We start from the raw sequence: 22,815 nt of genomic DNA, 5'->3' as shown, positions 1-22,815 counted from the left end.
AAAATATTTTTAAATTGGAAAATATGATTGTAAAACCCCAAAAAAATGTCAGGAAGAGGGACTCAGGAGCATGTGAAGAACCTGAAACTACTTTTAGCATCCCCCCTCCCCCTCTCTTTTCTTTAACTGACTAGGTTTCAAGTTTACAGTTTTCCTTTTAACTAACTGACTGCAAATACATAGTTGCAGTAAGAATTTTTCAAGACAAAATGTAATTACCTGCATTGGAATTTAGCAAAGATACCCAGGATAACAAACCAGGTACTAAAGGGCTCTTCAGTCTAGCAGAGAAAGGCATATCAAGAACCAGTAGCTGGAAGCTGAAGCCAGACCAAATTTAAATTAGAAATTAGGCATAAATTTTTAACAGTGAGAGTAATCAACCACAGGAACAAACATCCAAAGGGAAGGGTGGATTTTCCATCTCCTGATGTCCTCAAATCAAGACTGGATGCCCTTCTGGAAGGCATGCTTTATTGGGCTCAGTACAGAGATAACTGGGTGAAACTTAATAGCCTGTGATATACAGAAAGTCCGATAAGGTGATAAATGGTACTTTCTGGCGTTAAACTCTTATGATATATGAAACCAGATACTGATGCACTTCCACCTTGCATAGTTCATTAGATTAGATAAGAAGTTTGCGTGAGGAAATATGACTGAACTCCACCACGTGCAATGGGTTCACATCCCCTGTCCAATGGCCCACCCAAATCATGCCTCATACTTTGTACAATAGAACTGTATCAGTTCCACTGCATGGAGTGACCCAGGCATCCATGGAGGAGGGGGCAACATTCCTCCCTGAGTGAGGAATGTGTAACTGTTTACTTATCGTGTGAGATTGCTGGCAAATATTGCAAAATTATTAAATGGCATCTCAGTCTTCAAACAGCAGAGCAAGAGGTTTGGGGATGTGGTTTGGGAAGGCTGCTTCCTACACAAGATGCCTTGTGAGTGAAAGGAAATAATATACATATTATCTCTGCTGAGCTGGTTCATGCCATTTACATCTCTTATTAATTGAATTTGGGCCTGGCCCCTGCACCCCCAAGTGCACGCACACACACTCGCCCAAGTTTTAGTCATGATGAGTATTTTTAGTAAAAGTCATGGACAGGTCACTGGCTCGTGAATTTTTTTTTATGGCCTGCGACCTGTCCATGACTTTTACTAAAAATACCCATGACTAAAACATAGCCTTAATTATTAGACTTTCACATACCAAGACTAGCAGTAGGTATGACAGCAAGTGGATTATAGTTAGGGCAGTTTTTGTGTTTAAGTACTGTATTTGTTGAGTGAATGTACAATATATACATAAGTTATCTTGTTCTCCCTTCTTCCTCTTTCAAAAATCTCATAAACCTGTGGTTCAAGATGTAGGAAAGGTCGAAGTATTACAGGAAGGTGAAGCTGGGCAGCAATTATGGCACAGGCTCCTTAAATAAATTCTGGCAATAGAGCTTTAGTACAGGGAGGAAGGTTCTTAGTCTCCCAACAAGACATTTTCTCTCTGTTGAAAATGTTGGCTTATCCAAGCCTTTGTTTCCGTTAGGCTAGGGTACGCCACCCAGAACTTCAACTAGTGGAGAGAGCAACTCAGTGTATTAAGAACAGGGCATGCTAGAAAGAACTTAATACTGAAATTAAATGCTGCAATGTTCAACCACTAGGGTCTTTTTCCCACCACAAGGATGTTTAAGTTAATTATATTATGGTCACTATTACCAAGCAGTCCAGCTATATTCACCTCTTGTATCTGATTCTATGCTCCACTTAGGACTAAATCAAGAATTGTCTCCTCTTGTGGGCTCCAGGAGTAGCTGCTCCAAGAAGCAGCCATTTAAAGTGTCAAGAAACTTTATCTCTGCATCCCGTTCTGAGGTGACATGTACCCAGTCAATATGAGGATAGTTGAAATCCCCCATTATTATTGAGCTTTTTATTTTCATAGCCTCTCTAATCTCCCTGAGCATTTTACAGTCACTATCGGCATCTTGGTCATCTAGCTGGTAAGATATTCCTACTGCTATATTCTTATTATTCGAGTATGGAATTACTATCCATTGAGATTCTATGGTACAGTTTAGTTCATTTAAGATTTTTACTTCATTTGATTCTACACTTTCTTTCACATATAGTGCCACTCCCCCACCAGCATGACCTGTTCTGTCCTTCTGATATATTTTGTATCCTGTATTACTGTGTCCCATTGGTTATCCTCATTCCACCAAATTGCTGGGATGCCTTTTATATCAATATCCTCATTTAATGTGAGGCACTCTAGTTCATCCATCTTATTATTTAGACTTCTAGCATTGGTATGTAAGCACTTTAAAAACGTGTCACTTTTTAGCTATCTCCCATTACATGATGTAATTGAATGAAACTTTTTTTTTTCATTTGACTGTTTCTCATCTGATCCTACCTGTATTTTATCATCTTCCATACTCTCCTCCTTACTAGGACATAGAGAGTCTCCATTAGTAGATCCTCCACTAAGGGATGTCTCTGTCCGAACCATGTGCTCCTCTGCACCTGTTGGCTTTCCCCCAGCCCTTAGTTTAAAAACTGATCTACAACCTTTTTAATTTTAAGTGCCAGCAATCTGGTTCCAGATGTTAGGTAAATATCTGGGATGTTCTAAACCTATTGCTTATGTCCGTGTCTGCTTAAATCTAATAAGCTGCAATTTTTGATAGAGCACGCTTACTTGCATTCATCTTTATCAGATGGAATTGCTGTGCTCCCATTGATTTATTCCTGACAGTGCCTGGAGGGAAATAGTTAAGTTACCCCTGTTGGGGGTTCTGAAAACCCTAAGTAACAGTATCTGTGTTTGAAATGCTTTTCAAGTGTGATTCCAGAAGAACGCTGTTATAACATAGTCTGTAATCTGCACATCAAGGGGTGGTTACTAAATGTTTATATAATACTCTTAAGCGTACATGGCACAGTATTAGGTGGGGGTCAAACAGTGAACCAGCCCCTGCTCTGAAAAACGTACTGTCTAAGAGCAAAAGGGAAACCAAATGTACAAGACAATAGTGGGGATTGGCCATTAGAGCATGATTGCTTCACCAAGGAGACTGAATAAGTTTTTAGCATATAGCCGTAGGGGGTTTATTCCAAACATTAGGACAGCATGGAAGATGGTGTGGAGTTGGGAGGGGCTAAGATAACACATAGGATGGTGAAGAGGAAAACTTAAATTGAAATCAGGAGTAGATGCAGGAGAAAATGAGGCAAGTGGGAGTTGTATACAAGGGCAGAGTTGAGGAGAAGCTTGAAGTTTGATGCAGAAGAGAATGGAAGCTAATGCAGGGATTCATGAATGGAGAAGGACAAGGTCAGAGTAGTGGGGAAATAAAAACTAACTTGTTAAACTATTCTGTAGACATGCTCGTGGAGTAGACAATATCATACTTTCCACTAAAGAGATGACTTTAAAAAAAATCCCTGTTCACACTGGGTGCTAACTACAATTAGAAGGGTTGTTTGAGTAAAGAGATAGGAAACCAGGTGGATGAGGTAATATCTTTTATTGAGCCAACTTCTGTTGGTGAGAGAGACAGTTGTTCCAACAAAACATACTTACCTCACCCACCTTGTCTCTCTAATATCCTGGGACGAACACAGCTACAACAGCACTGCATAAGTGCTGGGCAGTGAGAGGCAGGAGACAAGAGAGCCCAAATTTTAAAACATATTTAAGTGTTTTAGGCTACTAAGTGCCTAAATCCCTTTTGAAAATGAGACTTTTGCTCCTAAATCAGTTAGGTGTTACAATACTGAGCACAGTAACGCTTAAATACCTTCAAAAATATGGGCCGAGATCCATTATCACCTCTGTCACTCTCTTGCTTTGTGATCTTGTGCAAATTACTTAACTTCTGTCTGCCTCATATCACCCTTCTATAACAAAACAAAAGCAGTAGTAGTAGTAGTAGTAATAATTAATATGGGGAATAATAATGTTTACCCAGCAATGCAAGATACATAGAACCACACAATTAAACAGTGCATGATGACTGTTTTAGAGCATGATTGGATCTAATTTGTCCAGATTTGGCAGTGACCAAGAGTGTCATATTTACAATAATGTAAAAATGTTCCACAGTGAGATTAGAATGGTCCAGAGACTGTTTAGTTTCTGTCCTGAAGCCTGCCTGCTCTAAGTGCCATCTTGCCAAACTTTTCCTAGTTCATATGCCATCACCTTCTGGGATGAAATCCAGACCAGTGCAGGGTGTTGTCATGCCTGCCGTGGAACCTTGGGTGTCTTGCAATGCTTTGCTGTTATAGCTCCAACATGGGCTGCTCCCTACCAGCAAGCAGGTCACACTGTGTGTGTGTGTGTGTGTGCGCTAGACAGCCCTGGTTCAGCAGTTCTTACCCCAGCAGCCCATCTACAGCCCCACTCTGGCTTCCACCAGCTTTGGTTACTACTTGCAGGGTGACCCCAGCAAGCTCCCTGTCTTGAATTTTCCCAAAACCATGTGCTCTGCAGTGTCCAGCCCTGGGCAATTCAGAGAAATAATATGGTTCACTTGTTTCTCTAAAGACACAACACACATCATAGCTTATTGACTCAACTGGGGTTAATACTTCCTTCTCTTTAAACACCGCAGTAAGTTGGTTTATAGTAAAATAAAACAAATTTATTAACAGTAGGACATAGCTTAAGTGTTGCTAAGTAAAAAGAATAAGGTTAGAAAGGGTTACAAGCAAATAAAAGTGAAAACACGCATATAAGAGTCTAAAAATTAATCTAGCAAGATACAGCCTTTGTTCAAGATGGTTTCCATCACCAATCATGCTTCTTCCCAGCCATGGCTAACTTTCCTTCAGTCAGGACCTTCCCCAAAAGGTACAAGGCGCTGGCTTCCCTTATCATCTTAGGTGAAAGATCTTTGCTTAGACAGACTTCTCACCTCTATTCAGTTTCAGAAACTTCAGCCCCCCCTTGTTTGAAAGACCCATCATTCTCAGCTTGCAGGAGCTCTGTTCCCTTGTGTCTGTCTAGCAATGGATACCAAAAATGACTTTTTGCCCTTGCTTATATCTCCCAAAGTTCAATGGCCTTGGTTCAAGAGACAGGAAGCCCTTCTGTGTGCTGAGCTTGCTGTATCCACTAAGAAGCTGACCTCATCCTATTCTTCCCTTCCCCCTTCTGATTTCTATGCAAATGGGACTTCTGTTGTTTTGATTCTATTATCCTTAATTTACACAGGAGACAAGTAAATGTCTGCCCCCACTCCCTGTCTGGGCGGGAACTTCCTTTGGCCACACACTTTAAAATATAATATCAATGAGTATTCATAATTTCTCCTATAATGTTAATACATATGTTTCACAATGATATTGCCAGTGTGTCATTAGCTTTTAGAAAATACCTCATTCTCTATGCTTTTGTGATACAGTAATGTTGTATACAATCCGTTGATTCAGTTGCTTATCACTTGAAGTTCAGCCCAGTAAACCTTTGAAATGGATTCTTCTGAAAAGTAAAACCCAGACTAAGGTTCTCTTCTGCTGGATATAGACACCATGTGTCTTCTCTCCCGCTTGTTAGTGTGAGGTTTGCCTCCAGTCCTTGTTAGCTTGATGGGTCTGTGACACTGAGCCAAAAAGGGTTAAGCAACTGTGACCCAAATTCAACCTTTAAAGAAATATTAGAAAAGTATATAAATGACAATTAGGGCCATTCCTTATAAACGCCTAACACAGCCATGCTAGATAGACTAAAGCTTTGAAATGTAGACTTGTATTGTTAGAGAAATAGAGTGAGTGTGATTTGTATTTATCTGTTTACCTATATCTTGTTAGAGGTTAACAGTGTAACCAGATGGTTCCTGTCTGTTACTATAGTCTATATAGTCAGAGATCAAAAGGGAACATTAACATTTAGTTGAAACTTGGGTGTAATAATATCATTGTCTTTATTTTTCTTTGAAGTTTGTAGTAAACGGTCTGTGAACCGATTAATGGATAATTACCTTATGCTGATGAATGCAACTAATTACCTGTGTATACATAGGAAATAGGAGGTTTTATTTAAAAGCCATAAAGCTTCACCCAAGGAACACCTGCTGTGAAGAGGCTATCAATAGCCTGCCAGAGATCTATAAAAGAACTCTAGGGCCCTGATCCTGTTATCTCAGATCTGCTTAAGCTTGAGTCGCAAGACTGCGGTCTCCAGCTCCAATCTGGATTATCCAACTAATTTTCATGGAAGAATTTGAACAAACTCTATATATGGACTACCTATTTGGACTATAACCTGATGAAGTGATTCTGGCAATAACTTTTTGCAGCTTGGCAGCTTGCAACCTCTACAATGAAACTGACCCAAGAACTTTATTCATATCTGTTATAAACAATACTCTTTCTTGCGTTTCTTTTTTTTTATACATCTTAGTTTAGATAATAAGCATTGTCTGTAAGCATGTACTAGGACAAGATCTGAAATATTCATTGATCTGGTGGGTAATGTGTCTGATCCTTGGAATTGGTAGAACTTTATATCTGATAAACAAGATTTTCAGTAATCATCATCGTATTTGATTTGGCTGTCTGGGTAGAAGCCCAGGAAGCTTTAAGGAAGCTGTGATTTTGGCTTCTGGGTAACTAATAAGGTATTGTAGAAGCTGTTTTGTTGCTGTCTTGGTGAATCTCATTATTAGAATAACCACCAGTTTGAGGGATTGTCTGTCCTGTTCTTTGCACTTAACCCTGATTCAGCAATCTCATTGGCCCCTCCAAGGCACCAATAGTCACAGTCTGTTTACTGCTTGTATGTAAACTGAGGTAAATGCAAATTCCTTTGTTTAAGATAGACCTGATTAACAATTCACCCTGACATACCTGGTTCACACACACTTCAGTTATAATTCCAGAAAGGTACAATTTACTTGCAAGCAGTATTTATTTATTTACTTACTTACTTACTTACTTACTTACTTATTCAACATCCTGTACAGCTTGAGGGTGCCACCCAGAAATCTGCCTGCAAAAAGAAAGTCATAGGGGAAAGGGAGCAGTGTTACCAGCCTTATCAAATAAAAAAACAGAATTTTAGCCAAAATGAAGAAACAAGAGGTGGCATGAAATGGTTCAAATTTATTTTATATTTTTTTCCCAGGCATTTGCTCAGAAACACAAAGCAAAGTGTGGGCATTGGTGTCACGGAAGAAATAATTGATAGCTGAAGGAATTGAAGCTGCTGTGTTGCATCCGGCCAAAATCAGAATTACTAACAGAGACAAAACCTTTCTGTTTTGGGACTATAAATTGTCTAGCAAGCTCCTGATAGAGATGAGAGTGGAAAATCTGCAGGAGAGTGTGGATAAGAGACAGAGAGCTAACTAAAAAGACTCCAGTGTTAGCACTGCCTAAACCGACAGCTGGTCTATAAACAGTAACAGCTGAGAAACAGAAAATGCAGTTTACAAATGTAGAGGGGTGGATTTGTTTAAGTTATATCTGCTATGTGGGTTTTTTTAATTTTTTTTCTTTTTAAAGCTCTTAATGGCCTAGATGTAGGCTATATTTAAACCCCTTCGTTTTCCATTTAAACCAATTTTTACCAAAAAAAGTCTGGAATTTTACAAAAAAGTAGTATTCATTTTTTTCTGATTTTCACCCTACTTTTGTATTATTCAAATATATAAAAAATAACTTGTTTTATGAGGAAAATGCAATACATTGCATGAGGTAGATATAGTATGATAATAATTAGTCTGTGTTTATATACAAAGCTGCCTGTTGAAGTAAGGCTATGTATTAGTCTAGAACAGGTAGGCAACCTATGGTATGCGTGCCCAAGATGGCATGCCAGCTGATTTTCAGTGGCACTCACACTGCCTGGGTGCTGGCCACTGGTCTGGGGGGGCTCTGCAGTTTAATTTAATTTTAAATTAAGCTTCTTAAACATTTAAAAACCTTATTTACTTTACGTACAACAGTAGTTTAGTTATATATTATAGACTTATAGAAAGAGACCTTCTAAAAACATTAAAATGTGTTAATGGTACACGAAACCTTAAATCAAAGTGAATAAATGAAGACTCAGCACACCACTTCTGAAAGGTTGCCAGCCCCTGGTCTAGAAGATACATACAATAAACAAGCAGGAACGCACGCAAGGTCTGAAGTGCGTGCACATCTGAGTATACTAATGAATCCATGCCCACCATGTACACATTTCAAGCTGTTATCTGATAACGGTTTAAAGATTTGACACACTAAAATGGGAAGAAAACAATCTGTATCAGAGTACATTTCAGAATACTGGAAGTATTTGAAAGTTTTTATAAAACAAACAGGAGACAAGGATGGACTTGAGTGTATGTGCTGCAAATGGTGTGGCCCAATTATAAAATGTAAATATTTATAGACTAAAAGTTCTAAGTCTACAACAGTAACCTGTTTATTGAAATGAAAAGTTTTTTATTCGGGGATTAGAGATGTATTATTTTCATAAACTCAGCGGGGGCATTGTGTTTTGAGTTTTGTTTTAGTTCTGCAGCAAACCACATCGAGCGAATGGAATTCAAAACATTAATCTACTGAATACTTTTTTCCCTATCTTTCCGTCCATCAAAATAAACCCTGATATTTACCCAAAAAAAATAATAGGTTTTGGTACTGATTTTTCACCTGCTTTTGTTGTTGTGGTAATGAACACTGATAAATTCCTGGGAAAAATTAAAATAAAAACTGAAAATGAAGGGCCCTAGCTATATTTGAGATCTGCTCCTTGAGCCTTTCTTATGGGAACCTGTATTCTCACATGACAGTTTTTAGGGATGCCACCATCATGTATTAGTTTGGCAGGTAATCACCTCTTGCTATGGTGGCTCCTTGGCTCACTCCTTGACATGCATCTCAGCCCTTCTCTTCACTTGCCAGAAGCTCCTGGAATCATTTATATTACAAAATTTTTCAGAGGTTAAACCTCCTGGTAGCACTCAAATATGAAATGTTTCCCTTTCTCCTTCCTCCCTTGTAGTACAACTTCTGTTTTTAGTATATACATTTGAAAGAGTGTATCTTAGTTAATTATTTGTATTGCGTCAGTGCCTGCAGATCAGGGATTGGGACCCGTTGTGCTAGGCATTGTACACACACAATGAAAAGATGGTCCCTGCCTCAAAGAGCTTACAGTCAAAGCAAGACAAAGGAGCAGGTCTTCTCCCTGTTACCCATCCTGACAAATTCAGCTGCCTGCAGGGGACGTCCATAGAGGGAAGTGCTGGAGCAATCTGTATTCCTCTCCCCATCTAGGTCCAGGAGTAGGACCTGAGGTGCTCTGCAGATGTTACTCCATCCATACAATTGAACTATGTCCCTAGCCCCCATTCTCCTACCATGCTCATCCTGCAGTGTATGGGGGATGGGGAAAGACCAGAGAAGCTGCACAGCAGGGGAGCCTCACGCTTTGGCTGACCCACACCCCAGATCTCACAGCACATAGCTGCATAGAGAGTACCCATGGAGGTGGATTCCAGGCAGAAGGAGAACACTTCTCAAACGTCTGCTTTGCTGGAAGGGGGCCCTTTAAAGTGGTAAAATACTGGCTAGGATTTACTTCTAAAAGTTTTAATACAGTATTAAGATGGCAAGATTAAGCACTCAGAAGTAAAGAAATTCCTTAGCCCTGGTGCACATGCTGTAAATTTTATGGCACATCTCAGTGACAAAGAGCAATACTTCTGTCTCTTTCTGAGCATTTCTAAGGTCTTGTATCTTAATATGCTAACCTTCCATAAACAAGGGAAAGAGGAACAGAAAATATGTGCATCCTGGCCTAGTTAAGCTTGGAACTCACTGAAGTTTCAGTGCTTGTTCTCACAGACTTAACATTGTGTTATTACTACTATTTTGCTTTTAATTTTCCAGATTTTTTGTTTAAGTAAAGAAGATAATGTAGAAGTAAATGGCCAAGTTCTGTCGGCTTTATTACTGGAGCTTGTGAATTCTTTGAACCAATAAATGCACACTTAACCAGCTGTGCATACAGAAGCAATGTAGGAATGGCCTTCTGTCTCTGCTGATCTCCTGCCATGTTCGTGGGTTCTGGGGTTTAAGAGGTGAAACCTCTGGCCAATACAGCGTGGGGTTAGTTTAAAAATGGAAAGGCTATGTAACCCTACCGATTACTGAGTGCAATAAATACTCTGGCTATTAAATAATTTGGATCTCCATACTCCCATCCATCCAAGGCACTCAGAGCAATTTACAAATATTAATTAAGCTTTACGCACTCTTGTGAAGGAGGGATGTACTGCCTCTATTTGAAAAATGGAGAAATCGATGCACAGAGATAATAAGGCACAGATTGTCAAAGGTATTCAGACTCTTAATTTCCACTGATTTCAGTAGAAGTTAGGAGCCTAAATACTTTTGAGGATCTGGGCCTAAGTGACTTACCCAAGCTCATGTGCCGAGAGTGAGATCTTGTCCCATTGAAGTTAATGGCAAAACTCCCATTGCCCTCAGTATCATCAGGATTTCACTACAAGTCTTCAGTAGAGCTGAGAAGAGAACCCAGATCTCTTGGATGCTAAGTTAGTTAGGTGCTTAAACCCCAGACTTAGGCACCTAAGTCCCAGTATTAGGCTCCATCACAATCCACAAAAGTCCCACTGAACCTTGTAGGTGCCTAAACTCACTTAGTATCTAAATGTTCAAGGTAAAAGTTCCCATAAGTTTGTGCCACTGGGTATGTGCACTGCTGCTTCCTTCTAGGTGCCCAGTTGCCTATCTCCTATCTAAGACCCACTGCAATCCATGAACCATGGGAAAATAGGCAGAGAAGCACCTAATGCACTCATGGGCCTGATCTGGTAAGCACGCCAAGAGGCTGCCCACTGGCTTGGGTTCCATTCAGAATTGGAGGTCAGGGAAAGAAGTGGTCGTGGTGCCCACCTTATAACTTTTAGCTCAGTAGTTAGAGCACTCACCCAGAATGTGAGGAAGAAAGGATTTGAACAGGCAAGTGCTCTAACCACTGAGCTGGGGGATATTCTTATGTAGGGCTCCCTCAGTCCCTGGCGAAGCTGTTCTGTGTTGCATATAATTAGTCACAATGCTGTAACGCTCAGCCGGAGAGTGCAAGAATGACTTTGTAACCTGGTGGACAGGGCACCCATTTGGGAGGTGGGTGACCCAGAGGTCCAGTCCACCTGCTCCGATAACTCTTTAATTATCTCCCATCAGCATTTTTCACTGGCTATCTGAGCTGGCTCTCTGCCTAGTGTGCTGTCTTTTGTGGATCGCATTCTTAGGCACCTACCTCTTCTCATTCGTTGTATAGGGAGCATAAGCACCTAACTCAGGCTCTGTGGATTGCAGTGTTGTTCCAGTAATTGTCTAGGTGCCTCACCTAGAAATGCTGTAACGCTTAGCGCCACGCTGCCTAAGTTCTTTGTGGATCCGGGTCTAAATCCTGTGCTGTAATCCCACAACCATTCTTTCCTTCCCTAAATACTACTTCAGACTTTGCATTCTCTTTCCTCTCAACATCTTCCGCCCTTGTCAACTTGCGTTATACATGAATAACATAAAACTACAAAGAAACACCCTCTGGTTAAATAGAATTACTCCATGCAGCTTTCCAGTCTGAGCAGGATTAATCACAGATAATAATTAAATACAAAGTGATAACCCATAAATCACTAAACAAATGTGGCAGCAGACTTTTGTAAGGAAAATGAAAAGAGCGAAGAGATTGCATTGTGAAAGACTTCATGCGAAAACAGAGCTTCATTAGTGCAATAAGGTGAAGATTTTAAACACCCATTTTAACTCTGTCCCCCTACATCTGTACGTTACAATAGGGTCTTTCATTACACGCGCTATAGCCCCGGAAGTAATTTGTTGATCTGACACGTACCAAGCTGATTTGATGCGGTTCTCTTCCCTGCTCCTTTCAACTGTGAAGATGCTCTGCCCTTTGTAATCTTTCCATCTTTATCTGAAATTTTACATGCCAGTTACCATAGTGACAGGCAGTAATTGCCCCCTTTTGATTTGTTATGTATAGGCATTTCTGGGGTGCTCATCACCAAAGTATCTGAGCATCTCACAAGCCTAAGGAAGTAACCCTCCTAACACCCTTCTCAGAGAGGCATGTTTTTATTGTCTCGTTTTTACAGGTGAGATAGTGCAGCACAGAGACACTACAGTCACAGTTGTTGTAAATGACCACTGATTTTGGTGACCAACTTGAAATAACTTGGCCTGATTTTTCAGAGGTGCTGAGCGCTCCCAGGCCTAAATTAATTTTGATTGATTTCAGTTTGCTCTTTGTGGTGTGGAGGCTTGCCCTCTACGGACAACGTATACCCAAACTCATAGGGTAATGATTTTCAAACACCATCAGTATGGACCAGATTTGAACCAGGGAGCTGGGAGTGAATGACTCCCTAGGCCACTTCCTGTCCCTTATACCATCCAGTATCCCTAATATTGAAACCTGCTTAACAGGAGTCTTATAAAAGCCAAATGTGCAGTGAGCAGCTGAATGCTTGTTTAGCCACACCACCTACTCACAGAGCTGCAGTTGTCTTCTAGTTTCAGCTTGTCAGCCAAAGACTTTTAAGAGGCATTTTTAGCTGATTTAGAAAGTGAAGCAGTAGGTTTGATGTACTACATTGCTCTAACTTTAAACAATTAATTTCCAGTATCCTTTGGGCTATTTGAGACAAGTAGCAAAAGGAATGTCAATCTGATCTGGTTACATCTCCTTCAGTGACTGACTGTTTAGTGGATTGAATAGTGCAGGGGATTGGTAGCAGAGCAGAGAGCCTTTCACCTCTAGACAGCCAGTTTGTATAGCTCTCAAGTTGGGAGTGTCTGAAAGCAGTTTGCCATTTGTATGTGGTACTTCTGTGAAATTAGGTGGTCTCAGTCCTGGTCCTAATGGACAGGTGTCCACATCACAGCTAGCACTAATTGACATTCTCAGCAGAAAAGCCAAAGACAGAGTGAACTTGGGGTTGAGCTACCCTCTCATCTAAAGATGTGGTCCTGCTACATGGCTGTATGCCAGTCTGAGGGACGCTTGTAACACCGCTGCGTGTGCTTTTCCTATTCAGTGGACAGAAAGAGGACTTAACTCTTCAGGGTTGTCAGGCTTATTTAAGAAAAATAAAAATAGCACAGTAACAGTTGAAGGCCAAATTCTCCATTGCCCAGCACTGGGGCAGTCATTTACCTCTGTACAAACTGGGTGCGAAAGGCTCCCATCACAGTGTGTGAGTGTGTGGAGAGTTCTGGTTGAGTAGAGTTGTACCCATACTTTGCACAGATGTAAATAACTACAGGTGCTAAGCCATAGAGAATCGGGACTTTTTTCAGGTCCACTTTCATAGCTGATGTTCCTTCTTACCTTTACCTGAATAAAAAAGGACCCCTTTTCTTTTTAAAACTTTTATGACATAATCAGATTTGGGAAATAGTATAGCCTGGCTGTTCTGAAAGTATCACTGATTGGATACATGTCCCTTCTAGACCGATAACAGTTAAGGCTAAGTTATTGTCACGGATATTTTTAGTAAAAGTCACGGACAGGTCACGGGCAATAATGAAAAATTCGTGGAAGCCCATGACCTGTCTCTGACTTGTACTAAAAATACCCATGAGAAAATGGGTAGCCTGGGCAGCTTGGAGGGGAGGGGCTGGGAGATCCAGGCCCTCTTCCCCCCCCCCCCCCGCCGCCTGCGGCTGGGAGCTGCCTGGGTCCCTTTTGCCATCCATGACAGCGGAAATCCTGCCTGCCACTAGCAGCTGCTGGGAGCGGCGGGGGTCCCTTTTGCTACCGGTGGTGGCCAGAAGCTCTGTGGATGCCCTCTGCCACCCACGCTCCATGGGAACAGTGGGGATTCCCCCTGCCACCGGGTCCCCACTGCCGCCCACGGGGGCTGAGAGCAGCAGGGGTCCCTCTTGCTGCCCATGGTGGCCAGAAGCGGTAGATCTGCCCTGCCGCTAGGTCCCCCCTGCCACCTGTGGTGGCCGGGAGCTGTGGGGGTACCCCGTAGCTCCCTGTAGCTCCCAGCTGCACTGGCTGAAGTCACGCATGTCTTTGGAAGTCCTGAATTCCGTGATCTCCATGACTAAATGGCAGCCTTAATAATAGTTGCAGATTCTGCCATGTGTCCTTAGGAAGCTACTCTCCCTAGACTTGCAGTAAGGCATCAAATGAAATCTTTATTGTGAATGTCACAAGCTATTAATGGTCTTCATGAATGTAACACCTGAACAAACAAATGTATAGTTTCTCTGTGCACTGATTAGATTTGTAACTCCTTAATTTTAACTAACAAGGATAAACTCAGTTAGTAGACCTCATCAATTGTATAGTTTAATCTACTTATTTACACTGACTATACCCATCCTTTGAATGTTAAATCCTTCATTATGTAATTCATAATGTCTTTTTCAGGAACCCTGATACCACTAAATTTGGAACAAAGACTACTGAAATGTTTTCTTGTTTTCATTTTCTTAGATACTGTACATATTTGAAACACCCTGTGCTGTAAGTAACCCTTTGTCTTGAGAGTGACCCCTTCAAAGCCTTCCTCAGGCTTCCGATACAATTGAGTATGACCTTTAGTTAAAGACTATCCTCTATTAGGTATTCTGCTTGTGTTGGTCCCTTAGGTAGTCTCTTCAGATTCCGTAAGCTTCACTGAATATATTTCATTTTCAGTAACTGCTTATTGAAAATATCTCTGAACATTTCTAGAGTAGGCATTGTGGGTAGAGAGTCTAAACTTACAGCTGCACTGTATATGTGTTTTATAAAGTCAGAATGCTTTCCCTTTGTAAAGCAAAGGTTCTTTGCAATCTTCCATTTGAGTCAGGTGTTAAACTCTCTTGTAATCCGAGTGATGGTTGCAGACGCATGGGATGATGGGACACCTTCCCTAAACTCCCTCTCCCTCTCCTCCTTAGTCAGTTCAGATTTTTTCCAATGGAAATGAAAGGCTGGTTAATCTCAATTTGAATAAAGTAGCAAGGACAGTTTTCAGGAAGTGCTTATGCTAACTCACTCCACTGTATGAAAAATTCAGCTGCTGCTACCTCATATCAAAAGTCTGGCGAATGTATATGCCTGCACAAGTGTTTTCTGTGGGATATCGCTTAATTTATTTTGAAATCTGACTAATCTCATTGAGATTTCTTCAAGCTGTAGAAGTGTTATGAAGGTTTTGCATAACATGAACTAATAACAGCAGGCCTGTCCTGTTACAGCTGTCAAAATTTTCTGTGACCCTTTTTCAAGTCCCTCATTGTTTGTCATCCCTGTTGACAGTAGGCAAATTAGAATGCAAGCTCTGTAGGGCAAGGGTAGTGTCTTCTGGTGTATTTGTAAAGTGCCTATTGCAGTGAGGCCCGGATCCTGAGGAAGGGGTTGGGTCCCACTGCAATATGTATCATTAATAAGGCTATGTTTATGTCACGGAGGTCATGGAAATCACAGAATCCGTGACTCCCAGAGACCTCTGTGACATTCTCTGCTTCAGCCCCAGGGGCTGCAGGACTCCGGAGCTGACAGCCAGTGGGGCCCTAGGCAGGGTTCTGGCGACAAGCCATAGGAGGCCCCTGCCAAAGTTCCAGTGACACACTCCCGAGGGGGCCGGCCTCAGGGTTCCAGCAACAGGCAGCAGCCTCATGCGGCAGGAGGGGGACGCCTCGGGCAAGCAGCTGGGGTGTTCCGTTTTCTCTTTGGGAAATATGGTCACCCCACAGCTCCCAGCCACCCACAGTGGTGGGGGAAACCATGGAGCTGCAGCAGCAAAAGTCACAGACAGGTCCTGGCTTCCATGAATTTTTGTTTATTGCCCGTGACCAGTCCATAATTTTTACTAAAAATAACCATGACAAAATCTTAGCCTTAATCATTAATAATGTACAATCTTCTTCACTTTGGTAACACTCGGAATGCCCCCTTGTCTCGTCAGTGTGAACCTTTGGGATGATGTTGCAAACTCCCTCACAGGTCTGCTGTTAGCCGATGCGAAGCTCCTTATTTAGGAACTTACTGACTATAGAGAGTCTGTGCCTAGTGGGAAATGGGACTTCCATTTCTTAACTAGCTGCACTGTGAAGAGGTGGGTCAAATTTTGGCCTGGTGTAAACAAGCAGAACTCACATTGTCTTCAGTAGGAAAGGCACCTGCTTATACCACTGTGGGACTTGGTTCAGAATGTGCGATTTCAAGGATAAAGTGTGGAGAATGGGAGGTGGAGAGCAGGGGAAGTAGCAAACTAAAGTAAATGGTCAGGGAGAAGACTTGGGATAAGCAGCTACTTCTCCACTATCTGTGTGCATTAAACTAAAGGAAGAGTCAGCAGAGTTTGCTTCCAGCTTGTTTTCAGTAACTGCATTGAAATTAAACTTTGCACTAAAATGCACTGGATACAGAAACTCTCTTGGCATCTGTCTTTTACTATTGTAGTTCTTTGACGTAGGAACTGGAGAGGCTTTGAAAAATAGTCTGCAAAGGTTCTCTAGCTTCTCTATAGCAAGAACTGCAACGTCCTGTGCCAAAATGCTGTCTTGTGTGGTAGTACAACCCTACTGCTGGGGGAATCTCAGCATCCCTTTGCCTTCTGCAGCAGCAGCACATTGCAGGGGTGGGCAGGAGAGTGTTTCTTCTTTTTACTCAGTCACAGAAATGCATGAAGAGTCCTATTGTGGATGCCCTTGAACAGGGGTGCTAGAGGGGGGTGGAGAAAGATCCAGTCTACTCCCCAGACCACCTGTGTGGGAAATCTAGACATTGTTTAAGTGCTAGGCTGTTTGGCCACTTAACACTCCCAGGGCCTGTCTCCACAAAATGTATTTGTTTGTATTAGAGGGGTGTAAATTCTAGTGTACACTAGTGTGTTGCGCACTAACTGGCCCACATGGACCCTGCTAACATGCACTAAAAGTTCTCATTTCAAACAGTACTAAATTAACGTGCACTAAGAAGCTTTTAGTGCATGCCAACAGGGTCCACATGGGCCAATTAGTGTGCAACATGCTAGTGGACACCCCTCAGTGTGGACTAACACCCCATATAGACAAGTACCCCAGTGTATTCCTCACCCTAAAGGGGGACATGGGTAGGTGGGTTGGGAACATGGTTATAGCCTCATCTCCCATTTGTGGCTTCTGGAATTAGGAAGCACATTCTGGAAAGCTGTGCATTCCTCTCTTTTGTATGGAAGTAGTATGGAGTGAAGGGGATCATGCTGTTTCAGACTCCCCTGAGGCCATCTGCCCTGCACAGGCAGAATACCTCTGGGCACCAATGAGCAGACATTGTCTTCCTTCCCCTATCTCCCTCAAGAGTAGTTCCTTCTGCAAAAGCCAGGTTTTGGTTGTGCTTTGGCAACTTTCTACACCTCGACACCAGAAATTCCTGCAGTCAAAGGGCTGACCTGAAAAATAGGGTAGTTTAAAAAAAAGAAAAGGTAAAGAAGAGAACCTTTCTGCCCTGTCCAATGGCTCGCTCTTCCCTAGATATAGAGTAGCAGTTACAGCTACAGTCATCGCAAGTAATATGATATTTCTCTGTTCTTTCTCCTGTCTGTAGACTTCTTTCTCCTATAGAATATCATTTGGTCCTGGGTGAAAGTTAATCAGCCAGTGGCTGCTGTTACATTTGTGATATAGGAAACAAGCATATTTGGAAGAACTCTGTTTAAAGCACTGCACTCATGCCCTAACATAGCTTTATGTTTGTTTATCTATAGAAACTGAAAAACTCTAACTTTGATGACTGGAAGAACATCAGAGGGCCCCGTCCATGGGAGGATTCCAAGTCTCTTCAAGAGCAGCAGCAGCAAGTTCTTCATTCCAAGCCATCTTGACTATGTGCGCTCACTCCGGTGTCTTTGTAGAATCACTGCTATGCCAGTGACTGGGCTTTCTTGCCTTCTAATCTTGTGTCCAGGGAGAGACATGGGTGGGGGAAAAACCAAGCTGACAGGTGGTTTACTTGAGATCAGTCTGAGATGAAATGTTAAATAAAGATCTTTGTTCAACTGCAGCCATTTGCATGGAAGCCCATAGACTGTGTATATTAATTCTTAATAAAGATCAGTCCATTCTTTCATTGAGGATGTCAGTGTTTTCCTTCAGCATTTTTCATAGCTACTGGTCAAAGTCTTGTGTGGGCTTCAGTGAGGGCTGACATCCAGGAATTCAGCCTGTCAGTAGCACAAGTTGTCACCCTAATGAGAGCGGTAGTTCTGCCGATGGTTCTAGATGTGTGTGACCAGATACATGTTGGTGCAGAGAGCTCGTGTGTGATCTCAGACTCAAAGCTTTTAAACATGGGAGGTACTCTACAGGTTTAAGAGCTGTTAAGGAACAGCATGCACGTTTTTGGATAATGCTCTTGTGTTTTATTTTCAGCACCTCACTCATACACTAATCAGTTCCAGCAGGTAATGGTTTTAATAACATTCGTTCAGCTGTGGTCAGATTTCAGTAATCACTTTATTGATGTGCTGTTGCGGGCAGCAACTTTCCCTATGGAACATTTCAGTTTAAATAAGAGCTCTTCCTCTTTAAGAGTCTTGATGTTTTTTGTGTGAGCTAGCTGAACAGAGTGGTAGAATCTTCTTGACCCAATATGAGGAGTGCAAAATCTCCCTAGGACTATTATAATATACATGTATGTGCACATACATATAGGTGTAGGGAGATTGTTTATAGAGAAAGCCAATTACAGGTTATCTTCTTTGTGTGAATCTGTGCCTTCATGCACTAATATGTAGAAGCTGCTTAGCAAGTAGTTATGGTAAAGTTTGGAACCTTCTTGCAAAGAATGTCTTTGTAGATGCTTCTAGGTGGTTCCTTTCAGCCACAATGAATCTGTGTCTAAGGTATTGCAAAAGACATGTAAAACTCCTCTCCTGGAGAGCTGGGGAGTTAAATGCGGGTCAACAGAAGATGCTACTTTGGGAGCAGTCCAGAGACAAGTACATGTAAATCTCCTCAAAACTCACAGAGACATGTTCTCTTTAAATCCCTTCCTCAGATAATGTGTCTAATGCACCTGGAATGTCCTCCCTCATCCTGTGTATCATGTACCCTCCCTCAAAACCCACTTTTCTACAGGCTCAGACTAGATGAATTTGTGATCAGACTGGGAAATAGTGGGTACGTTTCTGGTCTCATTTGCACTAATGCATCTCTGGAATAACTCTCATCCCTTCCCTTTTTGAAGTATATTTTATCCTCACTTGGCTGCCAAGATCCCCATGTAGTCCCTAATCCTGCAAACGTTTAAATAAATAGGACTTGCATAAAGTTAAGAATGTGCATAAATGTTTGCAGATTTGAGAGCTGAGTTTGTAAATTTCTCAGGACTGTCTTCTGTGTGTTCCCTATGATGCATTTATCATACTTATAGCATCTATAAAATAATAAATAATATAATACCTCAAGATGGCTGAATGAAAGTTGCTCAGATTTTTCAAAAAGTTTACTTTGAAGCTGAGATGAATGGAATTGGAATGTTGTGGGAATGTTTAAACAGTTAATTATTACACAGGGTGCTTTGCTATTTGAACTACAGAGGTCACTCCCAGGAACTGCTGTAATAGTGGCTCATACATGTAAGCATCATCTTTCTTATTGAATTTTATCTTAAATAATTTCAGCTCTTATCTTTCATCTATTCAAATAGATTCCTTTCTTCCACATCTCTCCCCTTTCTCCCTGGGAGGAATCATTCATGACAGCAATTAGAAATGGAAAAGATTTATTATATCCTCTAATCCATTACATGCGCATACAAGATGCAGTCTCCTGAGAGCAATTTAATATAATTTTCTAACACATACGACACTTGATCTGGCAAATCGAGGGTGTGAATTCCCAGAGAAGCCAGGTTTACAATGTGACACTGGCACACTAGGTGCCAACTCGTTCTAAGGTCCCTAGGCCTCATTGAACTTTTACAAATGTATAGCTGGAAACCAATCTGGTTTACCTGTGGGTTAGCAGTATCAAAATAGATATTAGAGTTGGAACGATGTGTTTAGACTTTATGGAATGCTTGTAGGATGCTGCATGTATTAATCCTAGTTATAATATTTTCGTATCCCATGTTATAAGATAGTGTTTAAATATAAAAATGTTTAAGACTGTAAATTCCCCACAGTCAGAGGAGAAGAATTACCAAGTGTGAAATATTAGTTTACTACAAGAGGTGCCCATCAGGAAGGACTACTGAATCCAAATGGGCCATTGTGGAACAAAGACTTTGTTGATTGCTTGCTTCCCTCCCCTCCCCCCAGTGAAGTAGTTGCATGCAGGGTCACTCATCCCATCAGCTTGGATTCTGAGGTAGGGGGGGTTAAAAATCCCTGACAAGGAGAAACTGGATCTTTTCTAGTGTCTGGACTCTGAGGACCAAAGACTTCCAAACATAAGCAAGAGATCCCAACGTTGCTTGGCACGGGTCAGCCCTAAAGGACATATAACAATGCTTATTATAGAAGCTTATATTACCTTTTTACATCTAAGACTGTAAACTCTTGTATGTTTTCTGTTTTCACCTTATAAATAACTCTTTTCTTAGTTAATAAATCTTAAATTAACTTTATTACAGGATTGGCTACAGGCATTGTCTTTGATTTCAGGTCTGAGTACAAATGACCTGTGGCAAGTGACTAGGACTGGGAGTAACCTGAATATTGTAATGATTTTTGGTGTAAAGTGACCGTCTATCGCATAGTCCAACTTACCTGGGTGGCAGCATAGTCCCCCTGGGCATTCCAGTCTATCTGTGATTCCATGGTAAGACTGTTATAGACTCATAGACTTTAAGGTCAGAAGAGACCAATTTGATCATCTAGTCTGACCTCCTGCACATTGCAAGCCACAGAACCTCACCCAGCCACTCCTGAAATAGACCCACAACCTCTGGCTGAGTTGCTGAAGTCCTCAAATCATGGTTTAAAGACTTCAAGTTACAGAGAATCCACCACTTAGGCTAGTTTAAACCTGCAAGTGATCTGTGACCCATGCTGCAGAGGAAGGTGAAAAGCCCCAAGGGTCTCTGACAAGCTGACTCAGGGAGAAATTCCTTCCTAGTCCCAAACATGGTAAGCAGTTTGACTCTGAGCATGTGGGCAGGACCCTCCGGGCAGATACTAGGGAAAGAATTCTCCCTAGTAACTCAGAGACCTCCCAATCTAGTATCCCGTCTCTGGGCATTGGGGATTTTTCTACAGGCAGTTGCCAATAGGCATGTGCCATTGTAGGCAGTCCCATCATACCATCCCCTCCAGAAAGTTATCAAGCTCAGTCTTGAAGCTAGTTAGGTTTTTGCACCCAGTGCTCCTCTTGGAAGGCTGTTCCAGAACTTCACTCCTCTGACGGTTAGAAACCTTTGCCTAATTTTGAGTCTAAACTTGTTGATGGCCAGTTTATATCCATTTGTTCTTGTGTCCACATTGCACTTAACTTAAATACCAGGGAGGGAAAGAAGTTATTTATCCCTCTGATGTATTTATAGCGCTTTAGGAGTTCACACTTGTTACTGGGTTGATGAAATCCAATTACAGAACATACAACCAGTTTGAAGTTTCTGCCCTGAGGTTGGGACTCACAGCTGTAAGCCGCTCCAGACAGCATGACATACACATTAGTGCCTCAAACTAACCTGTTTCTCCACTCCCTCTAGAGAGCCAGCTAACCTGGTGATACTTTCTCTACATATCATAAATCAGGCTCCCATCTATTTATCTCTAAGCCTGCTGCTGTTTCCCCTCTTCGCTAGCAGTAGGATGCACATAGGATTCTCTGCAGCTGTCTAACATTTAAAATGTCGTCATTTTCCCTCCCTAAATGGATGCTTTCCTTCATCACTTTTAAAAGACAGCCACTGCTGACAAACAAAACCCTATTTAACCTTTATGCATTCAGTGCACTCTTGGCCTTACCTTTTCTGCCCATTCAATGATCATGAGATCTGTGTGAAGATAGGTGCTGCCTTCTCTCTGATCTGTTCAATGGTGTGTGTGTGTGTATATGCTGTGGCCACAGGGGCCAAGGCATCAAAATACAAGTTCGCCTAGAGGACCATTTTCCCTAAGGCTGGCCCTAAGGACATGTGAGGAGGCTTTGCCCTCACAGGTAACCCAACTGTGGCTCAGGGAAGGGGAGGGTCCTGATTAGAAACCAGAACAAAACATTAGTGGAGTGGTAGAGAAAGCCAATGCGGTAATGAAGAACCAGAGATGAGAAAGGGTCCTTCAAAGATAAAAGTGAGGGACGCAGAGACAAATACAGAGAATAGACTAAAGACAGTAGGAATCCAGCCCATGAGAGACAGGGTGCTGGGAAAGCCTACAGAACAAGGAAAGGTGCTACAACAGAAATTGGTGGCAACTGAGAAGGCTTTACATGAAGCTATAGAGGACATTCAATTCTAGAAGGAAACATTTGGAGAGACCATGGAGGAGAAAGGTAAACTGCTTCTCATGGTTGGCGACTTGGAGCAGGAGTGGGAAGACCTGCAGACCCAGCTCTGGCAATGCTAGGGGGGAAGGCATCCATACCTCCGAGGGATGCAGTCTTAAGGAGGATAGTGTGTGTTGGGATGTTCACACCACATTAGTCTTGAAAGGATTAATGATGAGAAGGGGCCAGTTAACTTGATAGGCCACACCTGAGGGGAATTAGGCTGGATAAGCAGCCCCTGATTGGAAATAGAGCCCAGCTAAGAAGTAACAGACAGGGCTATGATAAAACCAAGAAGTTGGTAGCAGAAAGGGGCTGCAGTGAAGGAGC

At 41.9% G+C, this 22,815-nt stretch overlaps 1 protein-coding gene across 1 annotated transcript in view; it reads left to right on the top strand.

The window, feature by feature from the left end:
* Positions 1–18,121, top strand: part of LOC127051369 (cytochrome c oxidase assembly protein COX16 homolog, mitochondrial) — a 71,954-nt gene extending 53,833 nt beyond the window's left edge. Inside the window, exon 4 of the mRNA XM_050953644.1 lies at positions 17,760–18,121. Within this exon, the coding sequence (XP_050809601.1) occupies positions 17,760–17,876 (117 nt within the window). The 3' untranslated portion in view covers positions 17,877–18,121. The remainder of the gene's footprint in view (positions 1–17,759) is intronic.
* Positions 18,122–22,815: the final 4,694 nt, after the last annotated feature.

This window comes from Gopherus flavomarginatus, chromosome 5, assembly GCF_025201925.1.
Source record: "Gopherus flavomarginatus isolate rGopFla2 chromosome 5, rGopFla2.mat.asm, whole genome shotgun sequence".
NCBI lineage: Eukaryota > Metazoa > Chordata > Testudines > Testudinidae > Gopherus > Gopherus flavomarginatus.
Note: the sequence above shows the minus strand (reverse complement) of the source record. Positions and strands in the feature narration are given on the sequence as shown.